The sequence below is a fragment of the Neomonachus schauinslandi genome, chromosome 4 (genome assembly GCF_002201575.2).
Source record: "Neomonachus schauinslandi chromosome 4, ASM220157v2, whole genome shotgun sequence".
NCBI lineage: Eukaryota > Metazoa > Chordata > Mammalia > Carnivora > Phocidae > Neomonachus > Neomonachus schauinslandi.
The window spans coordinates 184,821,647-184,836,684 of record NC_058406.1 but is presented as its reverse complement, the minus strand read 5'-3'; the positions used below and the strand labels follow the sequence as shown (position 1 = coordinate 184,836,684).

Below are 15,038 nucleotides of genomic sequence, written 5' to 3'. Positions count from 1 at the left end.
GGTGTGTGGCTCAAGGAGAATCCAAGGAGGGGGGGCTCCCTAAATAACTGGATCTGAAGTGCTTAGGATGTGGTAAGAATGTTTCAGCTGGTTATTTTTCCTGGGGATTTCTTAAACAGCAACATGTTACTGGGGGCATAGATACTAGGGGCCATGCATGGCATTTTAAAAAGATAATTGTTTAAATAAAAACAATAAAAACTAAATAAAAAGATACACAGGGCACCTGGGTGGCTCAGTCGGTTGAATGTCCGACTCTTGATCTCAGTTCAGGTCTTAATCTTAGGGTTGGAGTTCAAGCCCCATGTTGGGCTCCACGCAAAAAAAAATACATAGAGAAGATCTTTGTGACTGGGTTTGATGACAAGTTTTTAGATACAAGAAAAGCATGATCCCCAGAGAAAAAAACTGACATACTGGACTTCCTCAAAATTAAGAACTTCTCAAAGAGAAATAATAATTTCTGCTCTTTGAAAGATGCTGTCAAGAGAAGGAAAAGACAAGCTACAGACTGGGAGAAAATATTTGCAAATCCCATAATCTAGCAAAGGGATTATATTCAGAATACATAAAATTCTCAAAACTCAACAAAAAAAACCCAATAAAAAGATGGACAAAAGATTTGGACACTTCACCAAAGAAAATATGGTAAATAAACAAATAAAAAGATGCTCTACATTTGTCATTACAGAAATGCAAATTAAAGCCTACACCCATGAAAATGGCTAAAATTAGAAAAAAAAAAATTACCAAGTTTTGCAGAGGATGCAGAGCAACTGAAATTCATTTACTGCTGGTGGGAATGCAAAATGGTCCAGCCACTTTGTTAAGTCTGGCAGTTTATGAACTTAAATACACAATTCCACCCCTAAGTATATACTCAAGTATGTTCACTCAAGTGGACATCCTATGTTCACACAAAACCTGTACACAAATGTTTCTAGGGCTTTATTTGTAATCATCAACACTGGAAACAACCCAAATTGGGAATTATCCGTTGACCTGGGGAACAGAGAAACACTACTACATATCCATACCACGGGAGCCTACTCAGCAGTAAGGAGTGGGACCCGCAGTAACGTGACTCTCCTGTGCGTTACCAAAGCTGCACACACAGGCTCTGTACCGTAGAGTTCCATTTATGCAACATGGGAAAGGCAGGTCAGCAAACCACGGTCTGCGAGCCAAAGCCAGCCCATTGCGTTTCTGTACAGCCTATAAGCTTAAGAATGGCTTTTACATTTTTTTTTTTAAAGATTTTATTTATTTGAGAGAATGAGAGACAGAGCGCATGAGAGGGGGGAGGGTCAGAGGGAGAAGCAGACCCCCCGCTGAGCAGGGAGCCCGATGTGGGACTCGATCCCGGGACTCCAGGATCATGACCTGAGCCAAAGGCAGTCGCTTAACTGACTGAGCCACCCAGGCGCCCTGGCTTTTACATTCTTAAATGTTTCAAGACGATCAGAAGACTATTTCAGGACCCATGAAAATTATACAATTCAAATTTCAGTGTCCAGGACTGAAGCTTCACTGAAATAAGCCATATTCATTCCTTTCTGTATCATCTATGGCAGCTTTTCTATTACAATGGCACAGTTCAACAGCTGTGACAGGTTATATAGCCCACAGATCTTAAAATGTTTTCTATATGGCCCTTTCCAGAAAAAGTCCGTGAACTTCTATATGGGTAACGAATAGTGCAGTGGTTGCCAAGGTAAACGGTTGGAATGGATTTAACCAGGAGGGAATTTGGGGGAAGGTGATACCAGTGTTGAATCTTGTGGTGGTTACGCAACTCTGCATTTGTCAAAGCTCAAAACTGTATCAAAACGGGGATTTTTAAAAAAATTTAAAATTTTAGAAACAAGAACAGAAACAACAGCAGTTGCCTGGGGATAAGGGAAGGGACTCCGGGGATACAGTGGAATATTTGGGGTGATGGAACTGTCCCATATATTGATACTTACATAACCAACAGATCGGACACTAAAGGATGATTTTACTAGATGTAAATTATAACTCAATTTTTTTAAAAAGAGACTAAAGAGACAAGAGCCAAAAATTTAAGTGGGGAAAAAAAATAGGGCTTATAGTTTTCTCTTGTGAACAGTAAAAACAATTACTTTGGTTGTAAAGAAAGGAACAGTAAAATGAGAGATTTTCTTTCTTTTTTTTTTTTTACATAATTTATTTATTTACTTGAGAGAGGGCAGGGGCAGAGGAAGAGAGGGAGGAAGAAGCAGACTCCCAATTGAGCAGGGAGCCCAATAAGGGGCTCGATCCAAGGCCTCCGGGATCATGACCTGAGCTGAAGGCAGACGCTTAACTGACTTAGCCACCCAGGTGCCCCGAGAGATTTTCAATATACAAATTTTTTTTTTTTAAGATTTTATTTATTTATTTGACAGAGAGAGACACAGCGAGAGAGGGAACACAAGCAGGAGGAGTGGGAGAGGGAGAAGCAGGTTCCCCGTTGAGCAGGGAGCCCAATGTGGGACTCGATCCCAGGACCCTGGGATCATGACCTGAGCCAAAGGCAGACACTTAACAACTGAGCCACCCAGGCAGCCCAGAAATGCTTATTTTTAAATTTTGCAGAAGTCTCAGGTAATAAGCAAGACATTAGAACAACAGAGAGCTCTAAAACTAATTCCACAAAGCATTTACTATAAAACTACATACAGCTTCTAATAAAGAAATTTTTTTCTTTACAGTTAATAAAATCGCAGTACTTGGACAAATCGTCAAATTTTCACATGTAACATACTACCCACAAACTATATATTTAGCTCAAACTACATCTAGTTGTTTACAAGAACTAATTTCCAAATATACATCTATGAATTTACACAACTGTTCTTTAGAAGCTCTTCAAAATCTATCTGTAAATTAAAAAGTGAAGCAAAATTGTCCGTCTCTACAGCTTACAGCTGCAGATCAACAGTCAGGGCCTGAGTGTACAGGCAGTTCTCTTGGTGCCCCCATGTCCCCCCGGAACTGCAACGTGGGCCCCTCAGAGAGAGGCTGCTGTCTGGGTCACTTTCCTTCTGGCCATCTATGGTGTGGGCACATCAGGTGCTCTATCTTAGCTAGGAAGGAATCCAATGCACTTGAATCTCTGAAAAGTGAGGAGTCTGAAGTCACACAGTGTTGTGCTTACTTCCAAGCAATGCTGCTAATCCAGGAGGGTCCTCAGCAGGCTGATTTCTAAGGCACTTCCTGTTTGGTCTAGGATTCTGCTTCGTCCCCAGCACTCCCATCATCGCTGTCATTCTCCTCCTCGTCCTCGTCCCTCTTCTCTTTAAGCATTTTCAGGTATTTACTAGCTAAAATCTTCTTTGGTAATATATCTTAAAAATATAAAGCTAACATCAGCAGTTGGTTTTGGCAGACCATGAACACAGCAATGCAAATTTCAAAATGTGCTAGTTCCTGCTTTGAACTCTTTAATAGGTTCCAAAACAAGACAAAATTCTGACTACACTTCTGGGTGAAACAGCAGGAAACCAGCACTACCTCCTGACTGATGCTAAAGACCTGTTTCCACTCCACGGACTACAAATCATGTGCTCCTGTTTGTGCTGGTGTTGACTGAGCAAGTCTGCTCAACCTACCCGAGACAAGCTGGCTGGCTCCAGGGACAGATTTAAGCTCTTTTTAGCTGTGGCCCACACAGCTTGTCCACAACAACTATTAATTTCTGTTTCTGGGGCCAAGCAGACCAGGCCAGAGTTTTCCCATCAGTGATAAGGAGTCTAGGGGGTGGGTTTGCCAGGCTCACCCAACCAGCCAGCCAGCCAAACATCCTTGTGCAGGTTGTTGAGTTCATGATCATTCTAGGTGAACCACACTACAAACATACTCTGGCAAAACTAAAAATGTCTTCCTGTGCCAGGTCATGCACCCAGAGAAAGCAGCAAAAAAAAAGAGTCTATTTCAGTGAAAGCAGGGGGAAAAAGCTGTAAATTACCATGCACGTTTTAACCAGAATGTTTCAAAGGCTGAGTACCTGCAAGAAACTGAAAAGTTTCCGATTCCTCTGCAGTATTTGATAAATCACTGTAAGTGAGTGCTTTCTTTTCTTTTCCACTGCCATGTCTGTAGGAATAGGTGGCTAGATATTGAACAAAGAGTTCCTAAAACAAAATGAAAAAGTAAAATGAAAGGTATGCTTTGAAAACTTACCCCAGAACTTAATTTTTTAAATTACGTTAGGTTTAGATGACTTGACTGCAGATTATTGTGGTTTCTCAAATTACAGGAAATCAGTGGGGAAAGGAGAAATAGGAGGTTAAAAAGAAAGCAAGGCTCTATCAAAGTTGGCAGGGAAGCAGGCATTTCCCTAAAGTTATTTTAGATTTCTACCTTAGGGAAGATATTTAAAAGTAATTCAACAATGGATTATAAATGTTTAAAAACTACAGTTTTGGGGGTTTTTTTTAAGGAGTAAAAGACCATTCAAAAATTCTACTTAACTCAGGAACACATTTTCAACCTTCTATTTAAATACATCGTGTCTAAGGCGGTTGCCTACAATAGTCAACAACCTGAAGCTGAAAACTGACCACGCTTCCCATTTTGCCCAAACACCTTACCTAAAGCAACAACCTGAACTGTGCCTCTCCCTCACTGTTTTTAACTTGAACTCCTTCTAGTTTGGTTAGTAGGGAATGAAAGTGCCTGCCTGTGCCTTACGTCCTTATCCTCGGAGAATGAACGTGCACAAGGAAACCTGAATATCCCAAGACCACATGCTGTATGGGGCGCTAAGATACACAGGTGATGGGCATTAAGGAGGGCACCTGACTTAAGGACTACTGGGTGTTATATGCAACTGATGAATCACTAAATTCTACCCTTAATGTAATAAAAAATAAAAATAAAATAACATGGCTCTGGGCTGAAACAGGCCAGACCCCGGGTCCACCCTACCGCAGGGACACTGCACTGAAACCCCAGCGGTGGGGGGCAGAGTCCAAGGGCAGTTTAGGCGGTTACGACTGCAGCTTAAACACGGCCCGGAGGGGTTCTGGCCTCCCACCACCACGACCGAATCAAACCGGCCAGCCCTGTACTGCGCACCTCAGAGGGCGCAGGTACCCCGGGCCGTACGACTAACGTCGCTTCTAGCCGGAGCATGCACCGCCCGGCTGCGGGGAAGGGTGCGCGAGAGGCGGGGTCGGGCGGTACCTCCCGAAGCGCTCTCACGGAACCCTGAGCCGCCGGAAACAAGCCGGAAGCGAGGAAAGGAAGGCTCTGCGGCCCAGGGTTCGGTGACGCGCGTGGAGGAGACGCGGCCGGAGCCCGGCGTCAGCCCGCGCCGCCAGCTGGGCCTCACGCGAGGGAGGGCGGGAACGGCGCGGTGGGCGGGACGGAGGGCGCGCAATGGAGGACGGGAGCTGCGCGGGGCTAGCGCGGAGCAACAAGGAGAGACAAGTAGGCGAAAGGCGCGCGAAGGCAGACGGGAGCGGCGCGGTGGGCGGGGCGGAGGGCGCGCGGGGGAGGGCGGAGGGCGCGCGGGGGAGGGCGGGAGCGGCGTCCGGCGAGCGGGGGCGGAAGGCGCGCAGGGGAGGACGCGGGGCGCGCGCGGCGCAGCGAGGAAAGACGAGTGGGTGGGCAAAAGGCGCGCGAGGGAGGACGGGAGCGGCGAGGCGGGCGGGGCGGAGGGCGCGCGCAGCGAGGGAAGGGACCGGGCAAGTCGCGGCGGCCGCGCGCAGCGCGAGCCCGCGAGGGGGAGGCGGCGGCGCGCGAGCCGAGGGGGGCACCGGCGGCGCGGCGGAGCTCGGTGGGCGGGGCAGGGCGCGACGGTTCCGGGCGGCCCCCTGTCCCTCCGTCCTCCCCGCGCGGCCCCCCTCACCGTGGCCTTGGCCGTGAGCACCAGCGCCTCCTGGTTGATGCTGGACACCTCGGGGGAGCTCTTCATGATGACCCGGATGCGGGACAGGGGCAGCGACACGAGCCGCGGCTCCCCGCACTTGTCTCTGCCCGCGACCGCGTCCGCCATCTTCGCGCCCCGCCCCACGGCGGCCGCCGGACCCGCCGCGAGGCAGGCGGCCTGCCGGCCTGGAGGGTGCGGGAGCGGTGTCCCGCTGCCCCGTGGGAGTTGTAGTGTCGGGGAGGCGCGGCCGCGGTGGTGGGCGGCCGCCCTTCCGGCGCCGGACTACAAGCCCCGAGATGCCGCGCGCCGCAGGGCGGCCGGCGGGGCGGTGCTGCCGAGGGCCGAGAGCGGGGCTTCCCGCCGGGTGCCTGCACCGTGCGGGAGCGGGGACGCGGCGGCGCGCGGTACGCTCTTGGAGCCCGCGCTCCGGAGCGGAGCGGGAGGAGGCCGGCCCGCGTGCAGGGAGGGCCCTGCCGGTGGCAGGAAGCGTGCGGAAGGGGTGCTCAGAGATCGGGGAGACGGAATACTGCCTTAACCAGAGTGGTGGGGCGGAAGGCACCGAGGAAGCGCTGTCCCGCGGGAGGGAACCACATCGGCACAGGCCCCAAGGCTGGACGCTCCGTGGAACCCCGTGTGCTGCAGGAGGACAGAGGGAGTCGTGGCCTAAGCCCTGCTGGCTTTTATTCTAAGAAAAGTGGGAAGCGGTTGAAAGATACCAGAGGGGTGAAGGGATATGTCTGAAGTGTTCACGGGATCCCTCTGGCTGCTGACTGTGAACAGTCCAGGGGGTAGTTGTAAGGGTGGAAGCAGAGAGACCGGGTAGAAGGCGATTGGAGGTCGTGAATAAGATGCCAGTGTGCTAGGGGCCTCTGGGTGGCTCAGTCCGTTAAGCATCCTCAACTCAGGGTCGTGAGTTCAAGCCCTGCGTAAAAACGCCCCTACTTAAAAAAAAAAAAAAAAAAAAAACCCTGTGGCTAAGGTGAAATGAGCTAGAAAAAAGAATAGTAGGAGACAGCCAGGGGCCAGATCAGGCAGGGCTTTGTAGATCCTGGAATTCTACAAATGAATCCAGAAGCCCTGGGAAGAGTAAGGAGGCCCCACTTAAGTTTTACCAGGAGTACTCAAGGTGCTGTGTGTGAATGGACTGTCGGGGGGGGGCAAGAACGGAAGCAGAGAGCACGGTGAGGAGGCTGTTGCTGGGCCAGAGATGATGGTGGGTTAGGCCAGAGTGAGGTGGTGGGATGGAGTAAGGTTGGGGATCTCATTTGAAGATAGAACCACCAGGACTTGCCTGTGTGATGTGGAGTGAGTGAAAGGGTGGTGGTGCCATGTACTGAGATGGGGAGCACTGCCTGAGGATCAGCTTCGGCAAGAGGTTTGGTTTGGAGCACCTTTAAGTTTTAATTGCACTAAGACTAGTCAAACACTAGTGGTGGTGTTGAGCGGAAAATTGAACATTTAAGCCTGGAGTTCGAGCTGGAGCACTTAATTTAGGAAGCAACACTGTCTAGTTGGTAGTTAAAACCGTGGACTTAAATGAATGTATTCAGGAGGAGAGTGTAGATAGAGTGGAAGGATCTAACCCCAGCATTTCAAGGGGAAGCAAAGAAGGAAAATCCAGCAAAGGAGACTGGGAAGAAGTGGCTGTTGAATAAAAGGAACACCGAGAGATTGGATGTCCATAAAGCCAGTTAAAAGCTCTTCTGAAAGGAGAAGCTGCTCCACTGGATGGAAAACGGCTGAGAGGTGGAGTAAGAGGACTGTCCTACCACTCAGTAGTGTGACCCCACGCAGAGCAAGTGCTGAGCCCGTTTCCTCCTTTGCAGAGATGGGGATATTCCTGCTTGGGCTGGGGTTTTTAGGAGGTATGAAAGTGCCTGGCGTATAAAGATCAAATCCCCTGCCCTGTCAGGGATACTCCGCTCAGCACTACCTCCCTCCCAGGTCAGTGGTGAGCAGCAGAGGGGGTGGGAGTGAGAAAGCTCTTTGTGAACTGCAAAGCACGCTCCCAAAGTCTAAATTACATGTAAGGTTTCAGTGTTCATGCGGCAAGGTCTTTTCACCCCGCAAATCAACTTCAATTTCAAAGTTCATACAAAAGGAGGCACCTGCAGGCGTAGAGCATGTGACCCTTGGTCTTGGGGTTGTGAGTTCAAGCCTCATGTTGGGCATGGAGCCTACTTAAAAAAAAGTTCATATGGGCGCCTGGGTGGCTAAGTCGGTTAAGCGACTGCCTTCGGCTCAGGTCATGATCCTGGAGTCCCGGGATCGAGTCCCGCGTTGGGGTCCCTGCTTGGCGGGGAGTCTGCTTCTCCCTCTGACCCTCTCCCCTCTCGTGCTGTTTCTCTCTCTCTCTCTCAAATAAATAAATAAAATTTAAAAAATAAAAAAATAAAAAAAGTTCATATAAAAAGAGTGGCAAATACAAAGTATATCTTGTTTAACCTTTCTGACTTGAGTTCTGTTCATCACCTAGGTAATGATTTCAAAATATAAAACATATACTTGTACTGCATGTTTGTACAAGTTTAGTAAGTTCTGAAAATTACTGCCCTTTATTCTTCCTGAAGAGAGGATCCAAGACCAGAGCTCACAGATGGGACAGATAACTGACATTTGCAGTATTCAGAAAGTTTTCACATCTGCCTTCAGCCATCATGACCCAGTGATTTCAGCACCTGCTGTGTGCTACGTCATTACAAGGAGAAGGCCAAGATTGCAAGGACGTGGTCGCCTTCACCACTGTCACCGGAGGCCGTGGCCCAAATCCGTGGCAGGCACTGCTGGGCACAAAGTTACAGCCCGTGAGCCTGACAGCTCTAGTCCCTGCTCTCAGAGCAGACGGAATTTCTTTTTTTTTTTTTAATTAATTTATTTTTTTATTCTTATGTTAATCCCCATACATTACATCATTAGTTTTAGATGAAGTGTTCCATGATTCATTGTTTGTGCATAACACCCAGTAGAGCAGACGGAATTTCAAGTGCAAGGGAGACCGAAGAATAAACAGGAACGTCTCCTGCAGGAAGTGCTCTGAAGAAGCCAGTGGGAGCGACAGGTTGCCTCTCTGAGAAGTGATACTCCAGCTCTGGTCTGAAGAAGGGAACAGCCCCCAGTGCAGAAAGGGTGGGGCAAGATGAGCGTTCTCAACAGGACAGTCTGTGGGAAGGACACCGGAGGGGGAAGATTCCCCGGGCAAAATGGAGGGACTGAAAGGAGCTTCGTGAGTGAGGCAGAGCATGCGGGCGATGTGGTCGGCAGGGTAGGTGGGACGTGCTCAGGCCGGCAGGTAGAACTGTGGCCTCTGTTTTGAGAGCATTAGGAAGCCATCAGAGTGGAAGGACGAGCAGATCCCACTACAGGCCCCAGCCGGTTGCCGAATGATGACTGGCGCCCTGCCCTGAGCAGTACAGAGGCGGTGGGGGGGCACAGCTTCAGCCTCGGGGCTCAGTTCTTTGTCACAGGAGCTCCTTTCCTCTGTAAATGGGAAAGCCCTTGACATTCTCAGGATGAGCGAGGAGCTTGGCAGACACCCACCACACGGGGGGCCTCTGGTCCACACAAGGGACAAGCTGTATTGCTGATGCATTTTAAAGTTTTTTGACGTTCTGTGTCTCTGGCTGACTACTGTTTTTTGTAGGGTTCGCCCTTTCAGCATGTTGGGAAGCAGGATGGGGTAAGAGGAGGAGAGAGAACAGAAGAGAGGGATCTGGAGAGTGAAGAGAGGCAGAAGAGAAGCGGGGGCTGAGAAGCTCAGCTTACGGGGCTGGCAGGCGATGTTCACGTACCTAATCATGCTGAGGAGTAAGGAAAGGGGCAAAGGAGGAAATCTTCAGAAAAGAGAGAAAGTGCTCACCATTTTTTAAAATAAGAAGCAAGCTTCAAACTTAAGACAGTAGGAGACAGGGCACCTGGATGGCTCAGATGGTTAAGCGTCTGCCTTCAGCTCAGGTCATGATCTCTAGGTCCTGGGATCGAGTCCCGGCCCAGCAGGGAGTCTGCTTCTCCCTCTCTCTCTGCCTCTGCCTCTCCCCCTGCTCATGCTCTGTCTCTGTATCTCTCTGTCTCAAATGAATAAATAAAATCTTTAAAAAAAATAAAAAGATAGTAGGAGACTTAAAGAATCTCCTAATCCTTGGGAACATCCCTGCAGTAGGAAAAGCACAGTGAATTAGTGCATCATTCTGCTGTTCATGCTATCATCCATTATTAGCCCACTTTATTTTCACAACATCTCAAGAGGCATGCACCTCATTTCTTTCTCTTTTTTTAAGTAAGATCTTTAAGATTTTAACTAATCTCTACACCCAATGTAGGGCTTGAACTCATGACCCCGAGATCAAGAGTCGCACACGCCACTGACTGAGCCAGCCAGGCGCCCCTAATGCCCCTCATTTTTCTGACGCCTGTGCATCCCAGGGCGTTAGAAGGCAGTTGCCTACACTTCCTGGAGGCCCCTGCCAGCCCGCTTCTGGTTGGGATTGGCCCGTGGGAGACACAGGTGAGAGACTGCAGCAGAGAGGGGAGAGGAAGCTCCGGTTTGTAGAACAACGCCGGCTGCAGGCTGGGTACTGCAGGCGGCCACAGTGAACGTTGGCGCACAGGTCACCCTGGGGTTCTGCTCAGCGTCGGCACCCCTGGGAATTCGCTGGGGCGTCTGGGCTGCAAGCCAAGGGTGGCATCTCCTTCCCCTGCTATTCTGGAGCACCTTCCCCCCACCTGCAACTCTTTCATCACCCTGCAAATCCCTTCTTGGCATTAAATCCCTCTAAATATCTCAAGAAGTCTCTGCTTTCCTAATTGAACGTTGAAACCTATGTGCTTGGTCCCAGAAAACCAACCAAGGACAATGGGAATCGAGGGCCGGTCATCTGAATTGATGGTGCTGGTACAGAGATGACCTCACAGGCAGCCCACCCCGGCAAAAGTTACTTCTTTTGCCTCCTGAGGTTGCCCAGATGGAGTGAGTACTCATGGAAGGCAAGGCAGCCCCAAGCGACCATCATGGTGGGAATGGAGTCTCGTGGGATAGGCTAGCTTCGGATTGCATTGGCGAGCGTGCAGACAGAAAACTGAAAGCTTTAACTCTAAACTCTCAGATCAAGCCTGATCAGAGAGCTGGCTCCTCTGGCAGTCCTAAGATTCCTTATCTTCTGTAGCCTCAGAGCTGGTGGGGCTAAAGATCAGACCCACCTTTGATTCTTTCTGATGTATAATTACTACATAAGTTGAATTCACAGCTTCTGCGGGACTTTTCTGTGAAGTTAGGCTGTTGATTGGGAAGAGCAGGGTCCTGGGAAGTAGAGACAGTTGGGAGGATACATGCATACCTTTAACCCTCATCCCTATGAACCTCTTTGTGGATAGAAATAGCCCCTGCTTGTAGAGATGACTGCCTGCTTGAAGTCCTATTAATGAGCTTGTTCAAGGTGTTCACCTGGTAAGGGGACGCTGAGTCTTTGCCAGACTGGCCCCTCATTAACTCCAATCGTAACAAGTCTGCTCCCAGTATGCTCCAAGGGTTCAACTGCGAAGTCCAATTTAGGGGAGTTTCACACAGTAGAAGAATTGGGGGACATTCATGTACTTTTAGCAGCAGAAACTTGGGCAGTGCATGGGGGATGGATTCTAATGGTGTCAGTCCAGGTGGACAGAGCATGTTGGATTGGGCTGAATTCCTCAATAGAGCTGACCTACCAGGGATTCCGGATTCAGTGTGTTAGCACCAACTAGGATCGGCTCTCTGAGATAAATTGGCGGGGTGAGATTTGGCGTGTTGTGGGCTGGTGGTACTCTTCGTGAAGCACATCTGAGTGCGCTGCTCTGACCCGTTCACCGGGTAACCCCACAGATCGGGGGGGGGGGCAGGTCCCAATAACAGGCACAGCACAGACACCAAGGGATTTAAAGCAAAACTGTATCTTTTACAAATAACTAGTCTCCCATTTGAGCAATAGCTTCCGATTTGCCACTGGACACTGGTAGAGGCCGAATGCCAGTGCATGAGACCCCAAATGTGACCTGAGCTGGGTGCGATGTGATCCACCAAGCCACATGCCACGCTCCGCTGTGCAGGGAAGGCTGATGCCTCTCACCGTTGAGCAGGGCCCAGGAGCATGAGGCAAGCACCCAAACAGGCAGCTCAGACTCCCACAGCACCTCCTCTCCATCCCCCCTTTGCCCACTCCCCACAACTATGGGCTCGGGTTCTCTGTGGTCAGAAGAGGGAAAACAGACCGTGTTGACAGACTGCTCTGGAAATACACTGGCACCAGGCAGAATGGGAATAACGTGGCAGAGCCTGCACTCCATCCGTTATGAGCGTAGCTGAAAGGTGAAGGTGAAGAGAAGTTCTCCCCGCGGCCCGCGGCCCGTGGCCCGCTAGCCTGGTTGGAGAGAAAGCCAGAGGTGCGGGGTCTATGACAGCTCAGGGGTGGTAGCGCACAGTCTGACTGGTGGCCCAGGAACATGGACAGAACGACACTGGAGACTTGACAGGAAAGTCTGGGGAGGGTGTTTGTAGATGAACCCCGAGCTAGAGGAACCGTGAGGGGACGTGTAGCCCATGTGAGTGCTCACCAAAGGGCACCTTCCACGCAGGGGGCCTTTAATAAACAAGGGTCAGGATGCCCCACTTGGACATGCCGGTTGCTCTCTCTCCAGCCACCCTCTCTGATGACACCCAGGGCTCGCTTGATGGAAGTTTTGTACAAGTGGTCATGGCTACATCTGGGGCTGATGCAGCAAGGACGTCTCCAAAGACACCAGATCTTTCTGTCTTTCTGCTTTGTCCTTCTTGGCATGTTGGTTTTAGGCCTTGTGCTTGTTACCTCATGGTTCCAGAGTTCTTGACTACATTAGCTGGGAACAGGGCAAAGGGCAGTGGGCCAAAGGCTCTTTGCTCATTAAGTTTCGTGGCCGTGTCTTTTTACTGAGGAGGGGATGATCTCCTTAACAGTCTTTCCCTTAACTCTCCTGTGTCAGAATTGGGTCATTAGCTCACCCTGAGAGCAATCACTGGCCAAAGGGAATTTGAACCAATTAAGATTTATACCATGGGGCTGTCTTCCTGAGATCAAAGGGTAAGTGAACAATTGGGGAGTGGGTGGGAGGTGAGTTTTAAGGCAGGGGTTGCTTGTAGGTTAGACAATAACCAGTATCTGCCAAAGTTGCCAACACTTAAAGTTTTGGAGATTTCACTTACAAATCAAACTTAAAGAGTGGGAAGGCAAGATGGGCTGGCTTTATAGGAGTCCTGTGCCCTTGGCTTTGCCACAGGCCCCACCTCCCTCTCTCATCACCTGTTTCACCCACCCGCCACCAGCTGGGCCCCTGACTTAGGACATTGTTCTAGAGTGATCGGTTTGCTGGTATGTTCTTCCCTCTAGCCTAGCACAGTACCCGGCGTGTACGGCGTAAATAAGATGGCGGGCTGGGGGGAAGGAAGGAGCCCATCCTAATAAGCCAAGCTACACTGCCTGAGAGGAGTAGCTACGCCTTTGCTCTCAGAAAAGAGTCCAGCCTGAATCTCACCTCTGCTATTTCTGGCTTCCGATTCTTAGTCTCCTCGTCTGTGAAATGAGGATCATAACACCTGCTCCCAGGCTCACTGAGAAGCTCATGGGAGTGCGTGGATAGAAAACCCCAGGCAAAAACCCAGAAGTTCCTGTTCCTTCCCCAGGAAGGAAGAATGAGCTCAGCTGAAATGAATTTGAGATGGAATGAGGAAAGAAGATCTTTAAGAACGGAGGGCACATCTTATTAGCTTCAAACGGCTAGAAGTGCTTAATAAATATTTGATAATGATAATAATGATCGTTACACTTGGTAGAATATAATTATACAAATTGTAAAAATATAATTATGCCAGGCTGTCATTACAGCTAATGGCTTGAATACAGGGATAATGAGGGCCAAACCAGAGCCCACCATCGTGATGGCTGCCAACAGGCGGCGGCTTGCGGTGCTGCTGCAGACCTTCGTGTGGGGGGTAGGGGATGGGGGGTGTCCGGGCCAAGGGGAGGGATTGGTGGGAGCCAGACTGTGCAGAGCCTGTTGGTCCAGGGTGGGGTGGTGGGAAGTCCCTGGAGAGTCTTCAGCATGAAAGTGACAAGAGCTGATGCATGATTAAAAAAAAAAAAATTTTTTTTGTCATGGCAAAATATCACAACAGAATTTACCGTTGAAGCCATTTTTAAATGTAGGGTTCAGTGGTGTTAAGTGCATTAACATTGTGCTGCCATCATCCATCCTTTTCCAGAACTGCTTCATCTTTCCAAACTGAAACTCCTTGCCTTCTAAACACTGATTCCCCACTTCCAGCCCGGCACCCACCATTCTGCTTTGTCTCTATAAAATATTCCCACCACCGCGTGCTTATGGAAAATTACCTGACCGTACACGCATGGGTTTATTTCTGAGCTCTGTTCTAGTCCACCGGTCTCTATGTCTGTGTATACCAATGCCACATTGTCCACATTACTGCAGCTTTGTAGTGAGTGTGGAGAGGAAGGGCGAGATCTCCAGCTTTGTTCTTTCTAAGGAGCGTTTGGACTATTCAGAGTCCCTTGAGATTCCATATGAATTTTAGGATGCACTTTTCTACTTCTGCAGAAAATGTTGTTGGCCAATATGATATTACGTTAGGGTGTGGTGAGCAGTTCAGGCAAGATATGATGGTGCTTCCGAAGGTCTAGGTGGTGTGGGGTATAGAGCAACCTGGAGGGATTTGGGGAGGGTTTGGACGGTGAAAGTAACAGCATTTAGTGCTAGATTGGAGGTACGTGAGGAAGAAAAGAGGAATCCAGAATGACTCCTTGGTTGGAGGTTGGAGGAAATGGTGATGCCTATTTCTGAGATGGGAAGAATGGGGAAGGGGTATCAAGAGTTCCTTTGAGGACACGGGAAGTCCAAGATGTCTGGGAGACCGGCAGGTGGAAGAGGGGCCAGCTGCACTGTGGACACCCAAGCGTGGGGGGCAGGGGTGACTGCAGAGCTGGGGAGAGACATACGCATGTCAGCACCAGATGGGTGCCAGGTCATGCCACACTTGGGGCCAGGGGGAGGAGGAGGCAGCGAAGGTGGCCGTAAGCTCCTGGAGAGATTATCCCTGAGCGTAAAAAAAAAATCATAGTGAACCCAGAGTCTTCCATGACTGTGT

The 15,038-nt window shown here is 49.7% G+C and overlaps 1 protein-coding gene across 1 annotated transcript; it reads right to left on the bottom strand.

Moving 5' to 3' along the window:
• Positions 1–2,489: 2,489 nt before the first annotated feature.
• Positions 2,490–6,093, bottom strand: CHRAC1 (chromatin accessibility complex subunit 1). Its single transcript, XM_021688818.1, has 3 exons — positions 5,858–6,093; positions 4,010–4,136; positions 2,490–3,350 (listed from the first exon to the last, which is right to left on the bottom strand). Exons 1-3 carry the CDS (start codon positions 6,002–6,004, stop codon positions 3,229–3,231), a joined length of 396 nt encoding a protein of 131 aa, XP_021544493.1. The 5' UTR covers positions 6,005–6,093; the 3' UTR covers positions 2,490–3,228.
• Between the last annotated feature and the right edge of the window lie 8,945 nt (positions 6,094–15,038).

Bases quoted from the DNA above. Each gene is read 5' to 3' on its own strand.
- CHRAC1 (XM_021688818.1), bottom strand. From the start codon at position 6,004: ATGGCGGACGCGGTCGCGGGCAGAGACAAGTGCGGGGAGCCGCGGCTC. The intron at 4,137-5,857 runs GTGAGGGGGGCC...ATTTTGTTTTAG, and splicing joins TGCTCACGGCCAAGGCCACG to GAACTCTTTGTTCAATATCT. The intron at 3,351-4,009 runs GTACTCAGCCTT...TATATTTTTAAG, and splicing joins AACTTTTCAGTTTCTTGCAG to ATATATTACCAAAGAAGATT.